Here is a 23,074-nt window from a genome sequence, read left to right as displayed (position 1 = left end):
TTGTCTGTAATAGTCCAGTTAAGTTAGTTTCTAGATATGTTCCCTTGTAGACAGCTCAGACTTTTCACTCTTTAAAGTTTTTTAGTGATTCTTTAAGGTAACAGTGCTGTGCTTGATCTGTCCTGATATCCATACGAGTGCGTTAGTGTTTGCAACAAGCCTTTTCTTCATCTTTGTTTTGTTCTGCTAAAAATAGCAGATATCCAGAAGATATGAGTGTTATTTTGTGCTTCTCAATCTTACAAACTTTGTCTTTTTAATGTTCTTTTTCTATGTGTCATCTCATTAGGAGAGCTTTCTGAAAAGATTCTAAGAAAAAGATTTAAACTAGAAGGATGAGCTTTAATATGTGAACTGTCAGACCTGACATGGTGGTGTCAGACCTGACATGGCCATGTGCTACTCCACTATCAACTGCAGAAATACTTTGTTGATTCAGGTTGTTCTTGGTTTGTCTTGCCACCCTTGTCTTAGAGTGGGCGTGTGTTTCTTGCTTTCTTAAAATGAAGAGGTACATGTTAAATACAACACAGAATTCTTTCATTTTTGGAAAAAAATCTTCTTGTTTTTGTAGTTGGCTTATGAAAAGACTGGCAATGGAAAGCAAAGCTTTGTAAAAACATGTCTTCTGAAAACTTGGGGGGAAAACTTCATATGTGCATCCTGAAGAAAATATAGGCAACTGTTTGCCAGTTGCATTAGTTGACTTCACTGAAATATCTGCTTTGGGCAGTCTGTATGAGCCAGGTGATCTGTGTCAGGGATGCACATTAATTTTTTCCCTAAGTTTTTAAGACTTTCACAATTGATCATGTATAATTTCTTATTTCTCCTTTCTTTCAGGCACAGAAATAGGGGCAAACTGAGTGACCTGGTAGCAGAACATCTTGATCACTTGCATTACCTTAATGATATCCTTATCATTAACTGTGAATTTTTAAATGATGTGCTGACAGACCACCTACTTAATAGGCTCTTTCTTCCCCTCTACGTGTATTCATTAGTAAATCAAGACAAGGTAAGTTAATGCCTGCAAACAGTTAATTCTCAAAGGTGCTATTTGCTTTCAGTGTGCAAAGTGATTGTGCACTAGGTATACGATTCTCTTGATATCTATGTGTGGTTTACGTGAAACAGCTTAAATGAGGTGGCTGTAGAGGAAATACCCTGAGACTGAATTCCAGAGCACAGCAGATTAAATTTTATTCCCCGAAGATATACTGTTTTGGGTGACATGGTGGTTGAAAGCTAGCAGTAGTGGAGATAAGAAGAATGGCAAATTTGGAACTGGGTTTAAATTTCTGCAACACTGGGAGATGTGTGATTTCCTTTTCTGATAAGGTAACTTGTCTTCTAGCAAAAGTGGGTTATAATACAATGCAAATTTGCCATGATGTAAAAATCCATCCAACCCCAAAAATACAAACTTTTGTGGTTGGTACTTGTTTCTTGTATTTATAGAGAAGCTGTGTTTTAATGTGATGTAGCTGAAATTATTTTTAAAGCATAGACTTGAAATTTAGTGGAAAACTGGTTTTTAGTGAAATACAAACTATTTTTTAAAACCTGCACAGGTTCCTGCATTCAGTTGTGGGTAGTATTTCCTATTATCTGAATAGCTAATTTTCAGAGCAGTCTTCAGTGAATGTTAACTGAGAATAATTTTTTGAAGGAATAGTAGCATAGTGCAAACCAATGTACTTCTCAGATGCTCAGCTGTTTAAGTTACTGAAGTGACTATGAAAGACAATAACTAATAACAATTTTTTAAACAAGGAAGAGTAAGGGCTATGCTTATTCAGAGAGTCTCCATTTCAAATAGTTTACAAGCAGTGAATGTTAAAGATCATGATGCTTTCTGAATATTTTGTAGCAGAATGTGGAACAACACAAGTTTTGTTTTAAATAAAACATTAAGCCATATAAATGCCTTGTATAAATAAATAAGTGTTTTGTCATAACTTTTTCTGTAGGGTGGAGAGCGTCCAAAAATAAGTCTCCAGGTTTCTCTCTATCTTCTTTCTCAAGTAAGTATTTTAAGTATTTGTCCTGTTTCAAAACAAATTTTGCAGTACTGTTGTGATTCATAAATTTGTGTAATTTCATCATTTTGGCAAAGCCATAAAAGAAAATCTGTCAAATTTCTAACCTTTCAGCTTCCATTAAAAAATAAAAAAGTAGAACATTTTGTCTATCCATGGGCAGACAAAGTAGCTTCTTATTTGAGTTAATCTCATTCTTCTGAGGCTCCCATTGCTCAGGGTAACCTTTAGAGAATTCCATGATCATAAACTGTGTACACCAGCTGACAAATAGTCTGATAGTCATACAACATGCTGGGACAGAACTTGGTACAATGGCAGATGAAATTTACCAAGATGCTGTATTGCATTTTGAATCTGGCTAAGCTATGGAAAATTTCAGGTTTGAATTTCCCTCTTTGAAAACCTGAACCCCAAAAACCACTACTACCAAAATCTCACTTTCTCACAATACTATTTTCATTGTGCCTGTAGCTTAAATCTGTAATTAAGTACTTCTTATTTCTTATTATCAGTCCCACCTCCTTTTCTTTCTAGAATTTATTTTCAAATTAAGAGTTTTACAGTAAATTTTTTTTGTATGGTAGAGAAAATTCATCTGTTCTCCCTGTAGTCTTCTGTGCATTGCTATGAGACTGGTTTTCTTAAATTACATTGTCTGAAAATAGTTTTGACTTGTGTTCGTAGAATTTGTACTCCTTTTTCTTTGAATTTAGACTTCTTCAATACTCATTTTATTATGATCCAGCCCATAATTTCATCTTTTTTGCTAGAAGTATGGGGTTGAGGTTTTTTTCCTAGGAAAATATAATTTGATGCTCCTTAATTTAAACCTAAAAAGTTGTGGTGATGTGAGGGTTATTTACCACAGATAAAACTGTGGGAGCAGCAGCTTCTTGTAACCAAAGGGAGCTGCATCATACAGTTGTATAAGGTGACCTCTTTTAATGTCTTTGCTTTCAGTGGAAGTATCGACGAGGTATCACTTCAGAATTTATATCTATGTTCTTCATTCTGTTTGAAAAGGAAAATGGAAGTAGTCATAAAGAACTGAGAACAAATTTTGTGTGTCAAAATGGGATGTGATATAGAAAATCAAGCTACTGTTTCTGTGACCAGCAGAAACACATCTTTTCCCACCCCTTTTAACCTGGAGTTTGACTGTGGTGGGGTGGGATCTACCAAACCTTGCTGACTATTTCTATTCCTGACAGCAGGCATATGCTCTAGGCACTATTCTTTTATTAGAGACAAGTGCTTGAGAGATTTGTGCTAGCACCTGAAAATGCACTGTTGGAACTTCTCACCCACTGTTCCCAAAGTGAACATGTGCTGTTCTTGCACCAAAACACGCCTGTGGACAGTCAAGCAACGCTTGCTGAATTGGCAGAAGCTCGAGTGCTTTGGAGGTTGTTCAAAGTACTTTTGAAGTGTGTTGTGACTTTAAAGTTTTATATGGATCACCACTGCATGCTAATAATCACCTCCCTTTTGGAGGTCTGGAATGGTTCTGACTTTAATCAGAAAACCTGTGGAGAACATTCAGCTGAATATTGTCAAAACAGTGACTAGACTTAATGACTTAGAAATTATTTAGGAATTTTGCAGCGAGAACCACTGATAAGGGATCCAGCTCTGATATTCCTGTGAAGAGAATGGATATAAGATAACAGAAGACTATTGCAGCTGGACCTGAGCTGGTTCTGTCCAGGAGCCAGTTGTTTGCTGGCTCAGACTTGTAAGCCTTGGCTCAGAATAGAGTAGTTAAACAGAGAACTCTGGTAAAGCACCAAAGCACTTGTGGTCAAATGCTTCAGTGCTCCAGGCAGTATGGTCCTTTCTCCTGTGTTCTGTAGCCACGATGAAGCTGACACTGATTTGCTGCAATTTCAGAGCCAGTAAAGCTGCTTCTGATCCAGTTCAGCCTAGTGCATGGCCTTTACTCATGAATCACTGCGCAATGATTGTGCGCACAGCACAGAACTTTCTAGAGTCTGGCCAGTTGCTGGCACACAGGAAGGTCAGGGGAGGCTGTGCTCCATAATCAGTTCGTTTTTTCTAAAAAAAAATACATTTCTGGAATGGTTTTAATGAGTTCCTTGCTAGAATATCACCCAACTTTCCTTTCAAAAGTGTTGAAGAGAATTTACACTTCTCAGAAGGAGGAAAGAATATGAAGAATTTGTAAAACTGGGTAGCTTCAAAGGTGGAGGAAGGTCAGATACCCATCTCTCTTGTGTTCTAAAGTAGATTTAATGAGCTATCAGTGTTCCCAGTTGTACTTATATGTAAACTAAAGATAGCAGTTAACAAGGTCAAAAGTATGTTCAGCGAGTGAAATTGTAAAACTATGTATTCTGTAAATATGTCTGATATTTTTTTCTGCTCTTCTTTTAATAGGTTTTTCTGATTATACATTATGCTCCCTTGGTGAACTCCTTGGCTGAGGTTATACTCAATGGGGACCTTTCAGTGTTTTCTTCTAAGGTTGAGCAAGATACACAGAAAAACTCAGTAAGTGGCCAACTGTCTGTAATTTTTTTTTTTTAAGGCAAAGAAATTATTTGAAAAATAAAATCAGGTATCTGGAAAACGGTAAGCCAAGGTGGTTGTGTTTAGAAGAAGAGAGCAGCAACAGACTTCAGCTTTTGTTGTTGGATCATCATTTTGATGCAACACTTCTGTAATCCAGTCTTCTGTGTTCAGTTTTTATCTGCCCTTGGGTAGAGAAATAAAAATGATTCAGCACAACTTTCCAGTGAAATTTCCTTGTGCAACTTGTAGTAGAAATGAGGAGACTTAGAAAAAAATACTGGCTTATGATTTTCATGTGAATATTCCCAGTGTTTTAGCAGTAAAACTGATCATCTCTGAAAGTTGTGCATCAGTGAGCATGTGAGAATAGAGACCAGCCATAGAGAGATGGGAGTGTGTCAGTCTGTCATTGGCCTTTTACCTTCACATTTAACCCTGGGTAGATGTTGCTAGATGCTGATGCTGGTGGTACTGGTTTTCTAGGTGTCATGTTTATAATATTTTCCCTTTTGTTGTGGCTTTCACAAGTTTGTGAAATGATTACTTGTTACTTTTTAAAGGTCTATTTTGGGGATGGTAACAAGTAGGGGGACATGACCTTATTGTAAGAGGCCTCTGACTGTAGTTGTGTCTAAAAATTGAACATGTCGCCAATGACTGACTGGCCAGCAGTTGCTGACTGAATGTTTAATTTATAACAAGCAATAGATTGGTTCTCATGCACCTTCTTTCCCAGCAGTGGCTATAGCTCTGGGAGTTTCAAGGGGGGAGATATGTTTCAGCTTCTCCAAGACACATGAACTTTTCCAGATTTCTTCCCAGTGGGCTTTCAAAGCTGTGTGGACTGATCTTAGCCAGTACCTTTTGGGTTCTGGTGTTTTGTTCTGTTTACCTTGATATTTAGAATCTAACCTTTTTTAGAAAAAAACTATGGTAGAATGGTAGAGTTGACTGAATGCTTTAAGGTAAAGTAGTCGCTTATGTTAGGAAATGTCTGACCTTCTGCTGGCTGCGTACTGAATGTTGTGTGTTACTTGTGCAGAAGCAGCTTTGTTACTAGGAAATTTGTGGCAAGAGGGTGGAGCACCAGTTGTTACAGAAGTGAGATTTTCTTTTCCTGTCATGGTTACTGTACAGAGTTGCAAAATACCTGCAGCATGTGTTTGTGTATTTGAGCTTATGTTAGGAATATTAGGGGTTTCCTATAAACTCCTGTTCATCTCTTAAATTTGTAATACTATTTAGGTTGCTGCTCCTTACTGGCCTTAACGATGTGTCCTCACAACTGGGGGTGCAGTTGTACCTGAACAGGTAGTAAATAGGAGGGATGTTGGCCTTCTGCAACAGCCCCTTAGTGAAGCTGCCAGAGGTGGAGCTGTGTTCCAGGGAGTGCAGAGCAGTGGGTGAAGGGAAAAGCTTCCATGGGAGAAACCTTAGTTTTTAGTAACTTCAGAAAACCATATTCTTCAATGAAACCATGGAGGGGAAAGCCTGTACTGTCAGAAGCCCACTGGTGGAGGTTGGTTATGTGCAGAAGGAGTGGGGTGCAACTTCAGCAGAAGAGCTCCCTGCCCAGCTTCCAGGGAGGGGAGCCATCAAGGGAGCTGCTCTGCAGTGATGTGTGGGAACAACGGCTGCAGGCATTGCTTGGGCTTTCCTGCTGATACACAGCTCAGTGCACGGAGGCTCGAGTCAACTGTACAAGTGAGGGTACAGTCAAGTAAAGTGAGGCAGTTTCTTGTTGCTCTGTGATGGGACTTCATAGAAGAGGAAGTTGATTTTTGAGCATTGTTAGCCATTCCAGGGGCTGTTCTCTGGACTATGGGGTGAATCAGGATCATTGCAGGATTATTGCTGTGGTGTTCTCTGTTGCAAAGAAATTGCAAATTTCCACCAAAAGCTACTTCAGAAGTTAGTTCAAAATTGTTAGAAGTGATGAGCAAGTTTTTAAATTTGCTTTTAGTCTGAATGTAAAATTGTGTTTTTTCTTAAGTCAGACCTAAATTTATCATTTACTACTTCCTTTCTGTTCTAATTTGCCATGGTAACCATCCTGATACTGTCCTAAGCTTGTTGTTTTGGGCATATCTGTGTATCGTGGTGAACTGCAGCTATCTCTAAACCCTTGCTCTGTACCTAACACTGCTCATCTGTTGTGACTGAGATGTCTTGATATGTTTAAGTTGAAATGTAACTGTCAGTTTCTAACTAACATGTAGTTTCTAAACCCAGAAGTAAGAAGAACCTCATATCTATATTCATCTTTGTAATAAGATGAATTAAAGTGGAATGAGGTGTAGAGTAAGGACTGAGATTACTAGAAGCAGAGTCTCGTGTCCTCTTGCTGGGACACTGAGTAAAGAACACAACAAAAAAAGCTGAGAAGGGTTACAGTTGCTGTGTATAAATGCAAAATACCCTGAGTTATTTAGAGCAAAGAACAGTGGTACCTGTCACAACAGGAACAAGTGGTACTGTTCACTGGAAATCAGTTTATGGAGAAAATGACCAGCAGCTGTAACTGCTGCTATCTTATGAATCGGCAATAACCTACCCATGGAGATCTGCTAAACATCACAGGGCAGTAGTGATTGCCTAAGCTCCATTGAACAGGTTCTCCACCTCATTCCATGTTTTTTCCCTGTATTTCTGGTTTTAGGCATCATCAGAAGAAATACAAACCCTTATCTCACAATGAGAGTTGAGTGTGTGTAGGCAGCAGAATGTATTTAAACTGTCAGATATCACACTAAGGTTTACCTTACTTCCTGTGAGATCTGTTTTCCTGCATCATTCAGATGTGGGCCAGATCTACCTAGTGCATGTTTCTTCTTTAACCTACTTTCTCCTTCCTGTAAAAGGTGTTACTGGTATTGCCTTATTTTACCATCACACATTGCACAAGATAAACCATTATTGAAAATGTGGTTGAAAGACATTTTAAAGATATAAAACAGCAGTACCTCAAGCTGTATAATCAACTTATATAATAAATCAAATGCTATCTAAATTAATTTTAAGTCTGATTTTAGAATGTTTTAATTGTATAGCCTTGTTGTATTTAGCAGAACAGAATATTTGTGTAGAGTTTTTTCTACAGCATTCCTTCTTGGACCAGACCATGGCTCAGTGTTTACAAGCACACCGCTGTCTACTGGTCTCTTGTGTTGCTTTGCTCATGTGGCTGACAGCATATGAGAAATGCAAGAATGTTAAGTACATGCTTTCTCCATAAAGAAACTACCTACCAGATTCTAGGAAGCAATGCAGAAGTAAGAAGTGAATGTAGAAAGGGGAAAATGTGTTATGCAGCTTGCATGCTACTTTGCTGTTATTTCCCTAAATAATAGGACTTAAGGTACTCTTCCCTTTTCTTATGGCTTTTGTGACCAGAAGCCATCAATAAAGGTAACCTGGTCATTTTATAACCTTCTTGTGTTGCAGTTGTATCACACAAAAAATGTATCAGAGAGGTTATCAGGGGACATAAGTGTTGTGAATTTCATGGAGTGGGGTTTTTTTGGTGTTGTAAAATATTCTTCCCACTATGTGGTTTGTTTCAGTGCCAAGTGTAAAGTCATTTATGCAATATTTCTATAAAACATTTACAAAATGTCAGAAGATTCAGAGAATCATTTTGGCCTTTTAACTTACAGACAGCTTCTTCCCTGATCTTTTCCTAATCTCTTGTTTTTATGTATAGATGTTCCTAACTTGGTGAAGGAAAGGATTATTTCAGACTTTTTTCCCCGACGTTTCTTTGATGCAGTCACCTTCAGTGCTTATTGTGCTGATTCACCCAAGGCAAAGAATGTAATCAGTTTGGTTTTTACTCTAGTCTTGCTTCTTTTCTCTTGCTTGCTCTTAAATTTTTAACCCTTTATCCAGTGTTGGTTAAATGTGATGGAAGTATTGAGCTCTGGAAGGTAATGGGGTTTCTGTAGCAGTCTCATTTAGTGTAAACCTGGCAGAAAGCTCCAGACCATGTGTTTCACTTCTCAGTAACAGAGAGATTTGGCTGAGCAGTGTTTATATTGTACTCTGGTGATCAGCTGACAGGCCTTGCCAGGGAGAGGGGAGCTCAAACAACACAGCTCAGAAACAAGCTGCAGAGTTGCAGAAAACCAAGTTTTTCTGTCCCTCTATTTGCAGAGCTTCTTGTAGTGTCTTGGTCACTTTCTATAAGAATACATTGTTCTGTGTTGTTAGGATGACACACTCTTGGAAATACTTAATTTCTTGCAGAAATTTGTCATCTAGATTTATTTTCTTGCTCTATAAATTAGTAATCAGGAAAATGAGATGTTGGTTTGCCATCTTATCCTGTGATAAGTTTGGGTAAAACATAAGTAAATTAAGTCTAACAAATGGTTGGTTTTCCAGACTTGGTAAGTCAATGCCTGGAGGCCCCAAAAAGGTTAATGACAGTGTTATTTGTTCCTAGCTGATACAAGACTTAGTCTGATGTTGAGGGAAGCATAAGACTCCAAAAAAAAAAAAAAAAAACCCAACAGAAAATCTCACACCACAGAGCATTGGATTTTGTCCTTGCTGCTGCCAAAAAACCTTTAAAAAGGGCATGTTTCATATTAGTACACTGCTGTCAACACACATGGAGGATTTTGCTGCCTTTATCCTTTTTACAGAAGGTGTCTTAATTTTATGTGTACTGTCTGTCTCCTCCCTTCAAAGAAAGGGAAAACAATTTAAAACCTGTTTTGATTAAATAGGTAGTTCTGCATCCTCTTGTCTCAAGAAGGCATACTTTTTAATGATAGATCTTTGGAGATAATTTTGCTACTGATGACTTGGTACTACTTTTTTATATTTTAAAATGGATTTGAGATTTGTGAATAGTGTGCTAATTTACATTTTATGTGAACTGAAGTTTCTTTATCAATTACAGTTGAAAATGCCTTGCTGTAACTCAGTGTAAATTCTTCCAATTTACAGGCAAAGTCAAGTATCAGATGTTTCATAAAACCAACTGAAACACTTGAGAGGTCTCTTGAAATTAACAAACAGAAAGGGAAGAAGAGGATGCAGAAAAGACCCAACTATAAAAATGTTGGTGAAGAAGACGAAGAGGAGAGAGGATCTGAAGATAACCAAGATGACCTTGATAAAAGTAAAGGTACAGAAGCAAGTTCAAAGGGCGTAAGAACAAGCAGTGAAAATGAAGGTGAGTATTCCAGCAAGAAAATGATGCTTACAGTTTAGGTACTTTTGTTTACTTCATGGACCTAGTTGTGATTTGTTATGTGACTTGTTCTCTTGCTGCACTAGGTAAACATGGGACTGTGACATTTGTTTAAGGCTTTGGCTGGATTTTTTTCTCATGTTAAATCATGCTGTGAGAACATGTACTTCTAATCTGATTAAAAGCTATGAAAGTGTGTTCATTTGTGCCTGCAGGCCTTGGCCCTTGTCACACTGCTTGCCTTGCACCTCAGTGTATGTGGTTGTGGGCACTTGATAAGCAGACTTGACAACTTTGTAGCTTGTCCTTTTGTGGTGAGGCAGAGCTGTAGCCACTTCACCTTTACAAGATGGTCAGCAGTATTTTATGCATGTTTCAATGATAAAATTTAACAGGTCTGCTAAAAGTGACAGTACATGATAGAAGATGATATTAAATAGTTCAAAATTGAAAACATCTTTAACTCTTAGATTTTTTTTTTTAATTGGATGTTTTCAGGATTTTTGATGTAGCACAAACCTAAGAAGAATTGCTTTTATAGGATGAGTGGTCTTACAGCGTATTTTAACTTTATTTTATAGTAACTAACTTCTAGAACAATGTATATCAGTCCTAGTACTTACATTAAACATAAATTGGGAAAAATGAGAAAAACAGGATGGCCTGCAAGCAATTGAAAACAAGAGTGTTATACTTTGACAGTCCTGTCCAAACATGGTTGAGTTTAGATTTAAGTAAATGGTCTCTTTGAGGCGGCTTTCCTTAAATGGTGTCAAATAACTGATGGTGTATTGTCTACCATGATTTGAAGAAAATCTGAAATAATCTACTGTTGAAAGTGGTGCATTTAGTTGCAATGTTTGTCCAAATTCCTAAGCAAAAGCAAGATTTGTTTGTTCTACTGAAAGTCAGTAGGTGTGAAGCACTGGGGACCAGGTGTCCTGTTTGCTGCAGCTGTAGAGGCCTGTTTACACCCTCAGTGAAACTTGATGTCCACCCATGCCCCAATCTCAGCAGCTTTTTCACAAGTCTTATTTTCAGGAGGTTCTATGGCTTTTCTTCCTGTGGTTTGCATGGGAAGGGAGCTTACTGTGGTTTATTTGCCAAAATGCTATGTATATTTTCTTTACGTATTTTATATATATGTATACATTTCTTATAGTGTTACATTCCTTAAAGAAATGTAAGCCAAGTTCTTTACTGGGAAGAAAATTTGCCTACATCTGTTCATTAACCTTTCTGAGGTAATGGTTATACCTCTTTTATATAGAAATGCATGAGATGCTTTTAATGCCAAACAAAATGCAAAAGAGCTTGTGATAACTTTGTTAAAAATACAAATTTTGGTGGTATGTTTTGTTTTTTTTTTTAGAAATAGAGATGGTAATCATGGAGAGATGTAAGCTGTCAGAGCTGTCTATCTCTGCTGTGACAGAACAGAATACAACAGATGAAGAAAAGAGTGCAGCTGCTTCTGGGAGTGAGATAACAAACTGGAACAGGTATAAAGGAACTGTAAAAGATTTTGCCAAATTGCTTCCTTACCTATCCTCCCCTTAAATCTTTTGCTTTTCTTAAAGGGATGTTTCAAATCTGCTTAAAGTTAAAATTGCAGGGGTTCTTCTGGATCACAAGTGAGTGAATTAATACAAAAGTGAGGTGTAGCCTCTCTACTGATCAAGTTTTGGAAATGATCCTGTTCCTTTGTAGTTTGTGCTTTCCTTTTTGGCAATTGTGATGCACTAAGTTGGTTAAAGTAAATTACAGAATATTAACACATAAACTAGAATATCAATATTTCCACTCTGTAATTTTCTAAACCTCTGAATTAAGCCAGAATAAGTTTTTTAATTGTATTTATGGTTGCATTTGTCCATTTTGTATGCACCTATAAGGAAAAAACAAGGAAATTTCCTCAGTTCAGGGCTGAAGTTGGCATAATTTTAGTAGCAGTAGTTATAGACAAACCCTTGTGACCTTTTTACTGTTTCTAGGGTCCATTAGTATGTTTTAGGGTTATCAAAAACTTCTAGTGGAAGTACAGTTTATAAGTGTTTCTGGGAGCAGAAATTGCCTTGACTTCAAAATTTAAACTTGGATATATTAAGTACCCCTAAGACACTTTCTCACAAAAGATCCTGCATTCCTGTTAATAGAATGCTAAGAAACCAAATGTGCCTGACACAAAAGTAATTGCAAATGTGTCCATTGGGAAAATGCACATGTTTGATAGGATTTAAAATTTATTTTTAAACTTGGGAAATGCTGCCTGGTATTCCCAGAATTTCATTCTGTCCCCATTATAGCTTTGTAGTTTAGATTACATTCATTAATAAAGATAACATTTAATTTCATTGTAAAAGTGAAATTGAACCTTGACTTGAACTGGCTTTAAAACACCTTGTTCTAGATTATTGATAATTTGACTAAAATATGTGCCAAATGGCTTTTAGAAAGAAATTGGCAGCGATTGCATGGAATACTAAAGTGACTGGGATGCTCGGGGCTTGAAAATTGCAGAATGCTTAGAAGTGAGCTGCCAGTACGTTTGGCAAATGTCTGCAGCTCAGGACTCTTGATCTCATGATGTGGTCTCACAGCATTCTGCATCTTTTCTAAAAATAAACAACATCAAAGAATGTCCAGAGCTAGAAATAGTTTTAAAATAAGGATATACCTTGTACAGGGCAATTCTGACCTTTGTATTGTATGTGATTTTTTTTTTTTTTTTTAATATCAGTGAATTAGCTGGTATAGGTTAAGATTTTGTGTTAATTTGTATGCCAAATGTAGTGTTTGAAACAGTAGCTAAATTTCTGAAGAGACTTGTTCGAGTGTGTATAGTTTCTCTTCTACACTGGTTGGAATTACTGAGCCTTGTGGATAAGGTACCATGTGGGAGTGGAAAATGCAGCAACCTCCATGCCATGCTGGAACTGAAACTTCCATACCTGGAATAATCATTAATGGTTGTGGTGACAGTGGTTCCTAGTGTGTTGCAGTCTTCAGTTGTCAGCAAACTCCACAAGAATAAATAATTCAAAGAACACTTGTATGGCATTTGATCTGCTTCTTCTATCAAGCCCTTAGTAAAAGACTAGTAAAGGAAGCAAATGCTTACAGAGTTAAGAAATACATTTGAAAATACTTACCATTTTTTAGAACAGTCCAATAGTTGTTGAAAAATAAATGGAAAACAGCACAGATGGCAGTTAAAAATCTGCAGCTATAAAAGCTAAGTCAAGCTTTTAATTTCCCTTAGCCCTTTTCCTACTGTGAAAAACAAAAGAGAAAGCTTAAGTATTTTAGGTGTAATTTTATTTTGATGGGCCTCACTACTGGAAAGTTTAAGCTTAAAGACATGTTTTAAATTAGCTTCATTTTATGAAATGCTGCACAGCAAAGCGTTTTTCCAAAGCATGTCAAATCTTCATGCTATATTGTGGCTTCTGTTGCTATTTTCTTAGCTGAAGTTTTTCTGGGTCTCTTGTGTGTTTAGTCTAAATGAGGACCATTGGTGAGGGGGATTCTCAGAAGTTGTTTTAGCCTCAGGTTACTGTGACTGAGATAATGCAGATAGGTACTGTGAAGAAGCATTTGGAATGAAAATGATATCTCTTGCTGCTGTAATAATTTTTTTCAAGTTTCATAATTTCATTAATCTAATTAGTATGTGGGGGAAAATAATGAAAAATGCATTAGACGCTACAGAAGTCATTTAATACTGTGTAATATTGGTGTTAATGGAACAACTACTGATACCTCAGCAGCTTTGAGCTGGTAAAACACTGGCTTTGATGAAATTATATTAAATAGTACTTTTATGTTATAGGTACGGTTTTAGGTTGTTTACTGTCTGCTGTTGGTCTGAAAACAAATCTAATGTTATCTTGCGTTTAAGTATTTTAGTATCTTGGTACTCTTTGTTCTTTAGACCTTGAAGCTGAACTCACTTTGGGTTTGAAAAGCCTCCTATCTGAGGGTGACATGAGGCTTGTAGGGCTTGTTTAATGCTTAGGAAGCCTGAAGGCCCTCTTGGCTTGTTTTCAGCATCGCTAATTATTTAGGTTGCTTTTCCTTGAGTAGTTACATTCTTTTGAGATCTACAGTATGTGGGCAATTTGACTGAAGCACTTTGAGCAGTGCTGAACTTGGGCAAAGCGGGATCGCTGCCGGTGGCATTTCTGGTAGAGGAGCTGTGTAATCCAGGCTCAGAAATGCACAGGATGTGCTGCTGTGGCATGAGCTGAGCAGGGAACAGTGTGGGCTGGGATTCTGGTCACTGCCTTGTTTCAGTAAGAGGGAACGTGCTGCTGAAATGTGTCTGGAGCTGCCGGGAAGTTCAAGGGCATTGTTATGCCTTGGGCGCCGTGGCTTTCCTGGGACACACTCAGTGTGACCATGAGGGCGCCACCGGTCTGGAGTGGGTATTGAAGTGTGCTGTGTTCTGGTTTCTGACAGCCCTTCTGACCCCCAGGAACCACAGCAGTGACTTAGCAGTGCCTGCTTCTTGTCTGCTGGGCCTGAACACAGCAAAGTGTGTTTGGTTCTGTGACTTTGATGTTATTTTAATGTATTTTCTTTGAATGTAATTTAGATAATATAAGGATTTTTTTTCCTTTCACTGTTAAAGCATAGTTTAAAAGATAGGAATAAACTCTTTTCACTCAGGCTTCCACACCGTCATCTTCTGATGACTGTGACACTTCCCTGACATATCATTTGTTTGTCTGGGCCAGTTGTGAAAATATATTTCGTTTTCACTTATGCTCTGAACTTGTACAACTGACTGGATGCAAGCCAGCTTAAGACCAGGAGCCAAGCTGCCTTGCCATTCGGCCTGTGCTAGTATCAGCTGAACCTCAGCCGTATCTGATCTGTCCAAATGCCTTCTGGATTACACTGACTTTTGTTGACTGTCCAGGGTACAGGTAAAGAAAAGGTGAGCTTAGCACTGTTTGTAACTTGCTGTGTGTGTCCTAGGTCACACATGCTTAAACTCAGGAATACAAAGCTCATCTGCAATCCAAAGCTTTTTTTTTCTCTTCAAATATTCCCTCCTAGTTCATTTTTCTTTCCTATAACTGTTATTATACCGTTACAATTGTTGCTTTAGAACAACCTAGCTTCCTCCAAACTTCTGGTAAAAAAGCTTACTTGTAAGAACTTTTCAACTCTGCAGTCTGTTTTATACAACAGTGATAGCAGCTCCTTGAATTTACTTATGTGTACACTTAAAAGAAGCTCTGCAATGCTTCTGCATACTTACTAAATAGGCTACAACTAACCCAGTAAATGTTTGAATAATCAATTCTTGGGTAAATATTATGTAATAAATCCTCTTAAAACATCAGAATTATCGTCAGAATGTAAATACAAAACATGGCTGTAATCTGAGTACTCTGCAACAGAAACTCTGTAACAGAACTCTTTTGTTACAATGCCTGAAAATGTGCATTACTGTAAATTTGCCTCCATTAGCTACATCCGCAGTAAGATGGTTAGCCATTTTTCTATAGATTTTTTGGTAACTGTTTCTAAATTACTCCTTTTCACAGGCCTTTTCTTGATATGGTCTATAATGCACTGGACTGTCCTGAAGATGATTACTATGCCCTCTTTGTGCTCTGTCTTCTATATGCAATGTCACACAACAAAGGTAAGTGCTGTTATGTAGAGTTAACTGCAACGCCAGGGTTGGAAGAAACTGTAAACTTCAATAAAGTCATCTTCTGGTTTATGGGGTTATTTGTTGCTGTTCTTTAGAACATGACATGGAGATCCCTAGCAATCCATAACCGTGTATTGTTCTAAGATGTCTCACAGCAAACCAGTCTTTTCTGAGAAATAACTTAGGTATTTTAGAGGAATGTGTTAAAGATGGGATTAGTTTCCTTATATAACGAGTCAGTGAAAATTTTATTTGTGTTGGGGCGGGTACTGAATTGGGCTACTACAAAATAAAATTCCCATTTCTTTTAAACATATATGAACAGATTACTTAACTACCAAAGTTATTTAAATTCAGGTTTAAAATCAGACTTTGATCTTCTCTGCTTTAGCCATTATGCTCTCCAGATGTATGGCTTGACTTTGATTTGATTTAGGTGCAAACAAATAATGTGAGAATTTCAGAAGCAGCAAAATAGTTTGCATTTCACAAACCACTTTGGGATTTGAGAGTCTTCACCCAGTAGGCCCTATTTAAGGCTGAGAATTTTCAGGGATTCATCAATGTGTTTGGTCTTTGTTGTTCCTCCTTTTCCTTGTAATACAAAGTCAAAGCTAACTTGCCTGGTTTCCTATTGCTAATTGTTCTCTTCTGAGAAAACTGCTTGATCTATTAAGTGCTTACCTCGGAGCACACTCCTGTTTTCTAATTTGCTTTTTTTCCTTCACCCCCCTGAAAGGACTTGACTCAGTCAAGCTGGAGAGAATTCAACTTCCAGCTCAACATGCTGAAGAGAGAAATTCATATAATCATGTCCTTGCAGAAAGGCTCATCAGGATAATGAATTATGCTGCACAACCAGGTATTGCTTTTCCAGGGTTTGTTTTTGCTTCCAAGCTGAAATTTTTGAAGATGGAAAAAAGCTACTTAGCCTCTTGTCTTTGAGGGGAAGGTGGCGTTCAGCATGCTCTTTGATGAGCAGTATATAGATGTGGTTTGTAAAAGACAACTATTGGCTTTTCCTTGGTTGGTGAGGAACCAGAAATTCTGCATTTGTGCTGAGTAGCTGTTTTTATACTCAGAACTATACAAGGATCTGTTGTCTTAATTCCTACTTTCTGCACTTGTGAATAAACAAAAACTGAGATTTTTGAGTGGTTTCACCTTAATGGATTTCATCCTGAAGATATGATCTGTCATACCTTTGCTTGTAGAAATAATTCTTGTGGAGAATTATTTGGAGAAATAGTCTTGAAAACTACGGTGTCCTTTCCTCATAGCAGTCCTTTGGCTATCACCTCTAGGTGGTAGGAAATTTTCCCATACTTTTTTTTTTTTTTTTTAACTCAGATTGTATTTTCAGGTCTGAAGTGTTTTGCAGTAAATGTGAGGTTTTTTCCTTCCATTTTTTTTGTGAAATGAGGGTTACACTGTTCCATGACCTATTCCATGAAAATACGATTTTTGTTCAAGCTACACGTCTTCTCCTTGCACTTCCCCCCTTAAAACTTTAAATGGGTAGATCTGCTTTTCCCCAGAAACCAACACACTATCAAATTTTTGATTGTCTATAGAATAAAAATCTGTTTGTTTGACTTGCAAAACTGATCTATAGCATATTAATTTGTGCTGATGTGTCAGAGATGAAAAACACATTTATATATGAAGAGTTTGTACCTACAGCAGCAAGAGGGAGTGCAAATGAGGGCATGTATTTATTTAAGTAAAGGCATGTCTGGGGAGGGAAGTGCTGGGGAAGGGTGGAAATGCAGATTATTAAACTTTCTGCATGCTGTGTAGAACATCTCCTTTTCTCTCTTCAGGGAAAAGCTGTGCCTTGTTAGTGTGCTATATACAAAGCTTCCTTTCACCTTGTAACTTCATCCACCCCAAAAGTCTGGGATCCTTTTGTAATTTTAGTGTAGTTCAACCCATGCTGCAGATTGATAAAGGCATCAAAATGCAATATTTGGGCTTATTTTTCAGTAGTATTAATCTTTGCCTTCTTATTGAATGGTTCTGCTTTAAATTTTCTTCTGCTTTAAATTACTCTTCCAATTCTTTTTCTTTATAGCCATCAGCATTGTAAGGCAGCATCAGCACTCATCCCTGTCAGATAGGGGGTGTGACAGAGGAACAAAGTTGGACAGTTGCGGGAAGAGTAGAAGCATTTAAGAACATGGGATGATGAGAAGAGCTATAACTAAACTGCTGCTATTTTGTATATTGAAATTTTCTTTTCATAGATGGAAAAATTCGTTTGGCAACTTTAGAACTTGGCTGCCTATTGCTGAAGCAGCTTGTGTTTTCTAAAAATGGCAGGATCATAAAAAATGTTCACCTTCATTGTCTTGAGGTGAGTACTTTCTTTCAAACTGCCAGTCACTGCATTACTGGTGTCTGAGTCTTGTAATAATAGTTGAATAAATTTGTTTCATTTCTGGTTGCAATAAGCCTCGATGTGAAATTTGAGCTTCTAGAACATCTTTGCTTTGGTAGCTCTGTTCTGTGAATGTAATAACCTATGTTCTGTTCTCAGCTCTGCTATTTTAACTTGTAGCTTCTCAAGAATTTTTTTGTTTCTCTGAAATTTGTATGTCATCCATCTCATTAATGTAAAGAAAAGTGCTTTTGAAACTAATAAGCTCACATAAGCTGTGTTTTTGTAGGTGCAAGAACTGTATGCTATCAAATTCTGGGATTAAGGCCATGAATCAGGATATTATTAGACAGTTTCTTCTGTCTGAGTTTTTGGGTGGGTTGTTTGATGTAGCTAATAAATGGTGTATGTATTCCCTGAAATGCATTTTCTCTTTCCTAGGGTGCAAGGGAGGAAAGTGTTCATCTCCTCCGTCGTTTCTATAAGGTATAAATGCAAAATGCTGTAAGAAAAAGGTCTTTTACATAATGGGGAGTGTCTGCAGCCCAGTCTTTATGTAGTGCCCAAAGCAGCACTGTTTTTAAGATGGGAACTCCAAATTTGTGAGATGGAAGGAAGTGTTTTGTTGGAGAATTCCTCTCCTTTCTGCCCTTCTCATACCACCCTGATGTATGTCACAAAGGGCTGTTGAAAGACTCACAGGGTTTATACTGGAGATCAGGTTTACCATTGACACTAATATGGAATATATTTGGTTTTAACATTACTTTTTGTTTGTGTCATATCTGAAATGATGATCTAAAGTTTTACTTAATCTTTTTTCCTTATTGGAAACCTTTGCAGCTTTTTACTTCTGTGTGTGTGTTGCAAACAATGAAAGAAATTAATTTTTTAGCCTTAGGCATTAACTTCTAGATAAGGAGCAGTAAATCCATGACAGATTTCAAGTGTCTGAAATACCTTCCTGTTTTTCTTGGAATTCTCTTGAAGGATGTTTGCTCAATGTGGCTTACAAAAAATAAGTAACTTGTGGTAGGTTGACTCTAGCTGGCTGCTAGAGGTCCACTCAGCTGCTCTCTCACTGCCCTTCCTCAACAGGATGGAGGGAGAATAGAATATCTCAAGATAAAGAACAGGGAGGTCACTTGCCAATTACAGTCATGGGCAAAATAGACTCAATTTCACAGAGATGAACTTACTGCCAAGAAAAATAAATTTAGATAGTGAGAAACAAAGACAAATTAAAACACTGCTGTCCCCCCCCTCTCCGTTTTCCCAGGCTCAGTTTCCTTCCTGGCTCTTCAACCTTCTCCCCCTGTGAGTGGTGCAGGGGCAATGTGAAGTAGGGATTTAGTGTCAGTCCACAACAGCTTCTCTCTGTAACTTCTCTCTCCTCACCCTTTCCCCTGCCCCAGTGTGGGTCTCTTCCTCCATGGGCTGCAGTCCTTCAGGAAAACAGTTGCTTCAGTGTGGGTCCTGCAGACTGCAGCTCCTTCAGAACACATCTGCCTGCTGCAGTGTGGGTACCTGCTCCACCATGCTCCTCCAGGGGCTGTGGAGGAATGTCTCTCCCTTTCCCAAATGTGTTTTCCCAGAGGTGCCATCAGTGTTGCTGAAGGGCTCAGCAGTGCCGTGCAGCCCTGGCCTCCCCTCACAGACACACTACAAGAACCAAACCTAACAAAGCCCCAAACAGCAAGGGTTCATGGGATGTCTGTATTCTTTCTTTTGGAAGGGAGAAGAAATCTTTCTGGATATGTTTGAAGATGAATACCGGAGTATGACAGTAAGTGAGAGCCCTTCTGCTCTGCCAAACCTCAAACCCAGATGCAGCACAGGAACAAGGAAAAGTACTGATAGCTGCTGAGGCCACTGGGGTCTTCATTGCTGGGAGTAGGATAACAAAATGTGGGTGGTGGTTTTGTCTCTGAGAAGCTGTCTATACTTTAAATAAATCATCTATGTGAAAGTTCACAGCTCTTTATTAAATAAACTTTCATTACTTTGTAAAATTGAGTATACAAAATTTACTTTAGCCTACTAAATGGGAGACTGGATTTATTTTTTTTCCCTAAACACTAAGAAAATCTTCCTATATCTGTCTGAAGCCCAGCAAGTTCTCAGTTTTGAGAAAGTTCTTTCTTGGAGAGAAAAAGTTATGAGAAACTTTCTTGTGATTGAAGTAGTCACAAATTCAAGTCAAAACTTAAAGTCAAACCTGGCGGAATTGGTTTTTAGTATTTGGGAAATATCTTTTCTTCTGTAATTTTCTGGAGTTTTTCCTGTGTATTATCAGTATGGAAACTTTGGCAGTCTGGGAGCAATGAGAGATTGCGTGTAATAAATGAGATTGCATGTAAGCACCTTGAGTAAGACATGGCATTGAAAATTCTCAGAATTTTAGAATATGCAACAGTGAGTTGTATTTGAAATTAAAGAGGCAAATGCTTATTGTTCTGTTTAGTAACCAGTGTTAAAATATTTTTATAGATGAAACCTATGAATGTCGAGTACTTGATGATGGATGCCTCGATCTTGCTACCCCCAACGGGCACACCACTGACTGGTATTGATTTTGTGAAAAGGTTGCCTTGTGGAGATGTGGAAAGAACTCGAAGAGTGAGTAAGACTATTTTTCTTACATTTGTTCATGACAAAATGATGCCAAAAGCTTTGAGCAATTCTAGGAATACAAATATTTTTCTTTGCAAACTGATTGGAAGCTTCATCCATAAAATCGTAAAAGCTTGGTGAAGACAGATCTGTGTAGAGTGTAAAATAATTACCTGCCCCAGAGGAGAAATTTTTTTCTCTGATTTCTTGTGTCTAGTCAATGCAACATGTTATTGCACTGGGGTTTTAATTTTTCAGACCACGCAGGGAGCTACATACAAAGACATTTTGATGATGCTCAATATATCATCAACTACTTCTGTGATCTGCTACCTCAGTCTATCTCTCAATTATATTCCTATAGTAAGAATCTCCATGGAAGACTGACTGGCTTTATATTGCTCGTGTTTCTAGACATGGCAAAAATTTTATTTTTACTTCATAGTTCATCTTGCCAAGGTAATTTGTGATAGAGATTTGAGAAGAGTAGAAAACCAGCAAAATATCTATTTCTGTGACTGACACAGTCTGTAGAGGTGATACTGACCTGAGCAACAACATCCTTATTTCCATTCTTGGTTAATCTGTTCTTGGCCCTTATCTGGGCGTGTCCTGGAAGCCTTGCAGTGTCAGTAAGTGTAAGAGATACGTTACTGCACAAAATCATTATTTGGAAAGTGCTGTTCTCTGAGTTTCTTTGCATTTATGTAAGTGTATTATGTGAGTATATTCAAGTACTCTTGAAAAAAAATATATATTTCCAGGAATCTTCTGAAAATACTTGTTTTCATTACTTATTATAAGCCACACAGCTTTTGTTATCACAGCAAGTTGTTTGATAGAATACAGTGAATTATTTTGAAAAGTAGTATTCTTAGAAAGCAGAAAGGCTTCCTGGAATTCTGTTTGAGGCATGTAACAGAAGAATACTTAGAAATGCACATTAGTGGGAAATAACCGTTCCAAGATTTTCATGTGCTAAATAAGGAATAGCTTAACTTCTGTTGGTGGAAATAAAAAAAATCAGTACAAATATTTCTGTAGATACTTTGTGATGAACGGGTCTCCGTCAGCATCAGGAATTCCCAGAATGATTCTTTGTTGGTCCTCCTTCCCCAGTCACATTGCAATCAAGTTTTGGTATCTCCTCAGTTCCTGTGCTGCTTCCTTCCAGCCAGGCTGCCTCACCCCAGTTGAATTGTCACAACAAAATGCTGAACTCAGGTGTTTCTTGTGACATTGCCGCTGCCACTTAACCTGCTGAGGTTCTGCTGATGGTTTCAAATGGAAGAAGATTCAATTCTGAGCATGCTCTGACATGATTCAAAAAAGTTCTCAAGTTTTATTTCACTAGCAAGTGAAGTTGTCCCTTACTTTGATTATATTGTGAGTTCTTAACCGTTAGGATCTTACTTCCTTGTTATAGAAAGTCCCTCTAAGTGGCAGCTCGTCTCCTCTTAATGATTTTAGGAAGAGTTCTCAAAAATCTCACTTTGTGAGAAGTTTTTGAAGTACTAAGAACACTTCTTCGTGGGACTGTAATAAGAGAGTGGTAGGTTTCCCTGCAAATTGCTGTTTCTTTGCAAATGGAACACATATATAAATGAGGAGGTCAGCATCATAATGCATAATTCTTTACCATAGGTAGAAATCAGTATTTGTTTCAAAAAAGGCAAAAGTCAGCCAAAAACAATCAATGGAACTTTTGTGTTGTTTTGTTGAGATCTGAGAATGTGTGAGGCACAATATATTGATACTGGTAACAAACTGAGGGCTGTCAGTGTTGTAGGAAGCACAGCATGATTCTCATTTCATCTGATGTTCTTGTTTTTTTGTTGTTTTTTTTTTTTTTGCAAAGGCTAATGTTTTAATTTTATCTTCTACTCCTGTACTTTGTTGTGCACTAAATGTGATGACATGTTCAGAGATGGGTGCCATTCGTTTTATAGGAAATGAATGTGATAAAAATTAATGCAGCCTAGGACAAAGAGGTTTGAGGGGGAAGATAAGTGAGGGCTGACTGGTGGTGGCCCTCCAAATTAAAAAAAAACCCAAAACAAAACCTTGTTGGGTTTAACTTTTGGGTTACTAGACTTTCCTATTCTTGATTGAATTTGGCAAATTTTAAACTAAATACTGTGAATTCTTTTTGAAGTATGCTTTATAGTAGTCCTAAATAATTTCAGTAAATCCACAACACATTAGAATGCAGTCTGCTTAAATGGGAGAGATCATCTCCCATTCTAAGGTGACTCTGTTCTTATGAATTAAGTAGTATTATTATCATATTTTTGTTAGATACCATTGACATCCTTTGCTCCACATAATCATATTGCCCTGTTAGATTTCAGCAGTCTACCGAAGTCATTGCTTTGGGGTTATTTCATGGAAGAACCTGATACATGGCTTCCCTTTCCTCATCCCTGCTCTGCCAGAAGTTTCTGGAAGCGCTGCCAGTAGAGACCTGGCCAAGCACTCACAGTTCTGCTTCATAGGAGCCACTGTTCTGTTGACTTTAAAAATAGAGGGGTGAAGGGTTTTCCCTTAAAGCACTTTAGATTTGTTTTTCCTAATACTTCCTGCAATCTGGGAGTTTCTGGGCACTGCAGCTGTTCATGAATTCAATGCTTTTA

At 37.7% G+C, this 23,074-nt stretch overlaps 1 protein-coding gene across 6 annotated transcripts in view; it reads left to right on the top strand.

The window, feature by feature from the left end:
• The window catches only part of CLEC16A (C-type lectin domain containing 16A), a 59,649-nt gene that overhangs the window by 11,195 nt on the left and 25,380 nt on the right, over positions 1-23,074 (top strand). For all 6 annotated transcript variants that reach the window (XM_048320665.1, XM_048320660.1, XM_048320661.1 and 3 more), the window contains 11 exons: positions 844-1,018; positions 1,974-2,027; positions 4,443-4,556; positions 9,531-9,759; positions 11,150-11,279; positions 15,336-15,436; positions 16,188-16,310; positions 17,695-17,804; positions 18,270-18,314; positions 19,564-19,614; positions 20,319-20,447. In XM_048320665.1, coding sequence (XP_048176622.1) covers positions 844-1,018; positions 1,974-2,027; positions 4,443-4,556; positions 9,531-9,759; positions 11,150-11,279; positions 15,336-15,436; positions 16,188-16,310; positions 17,695-17,804; positions 18,270-18,314; positions 19,564-19,614; positions 20,319-20,447 — 1,261 coding nt within the window. The remainder of the gene's footprint in view (positions 1-843; positions 1,019-1,973; positions 2,028-4,442; positions 4,557-9,530; positions 9,760-11,149; positions 11,280-15,335; positions 15,437-16,187; positions 16,311-17,694; positions 17,805-18,269; positions 18,315-19,563; positions 19,615-20,318; positions 20,448-23,074) is intronic.

This window comes from Corvus hawaiiensis, chromosome 16, assembly GCF_020740725.1.
Source record: "Corvus hawaiiensis isolate bCorHaw1 chromosome 16, bCorHaw1.pri.cur, whole genome shotgun sequence".
In the NCBI taxonomy this organism is placed as follows: Eukaryota; Metazoa; Chordata; class Aves; order Passeriformes; family Corvidae; genus Corvus; species Corvus hawaiiensis.
Note: the sequence above shows the minus strand (reverse complement) of the source record. Positions and strands in the feature narration are given on the sequence as shown.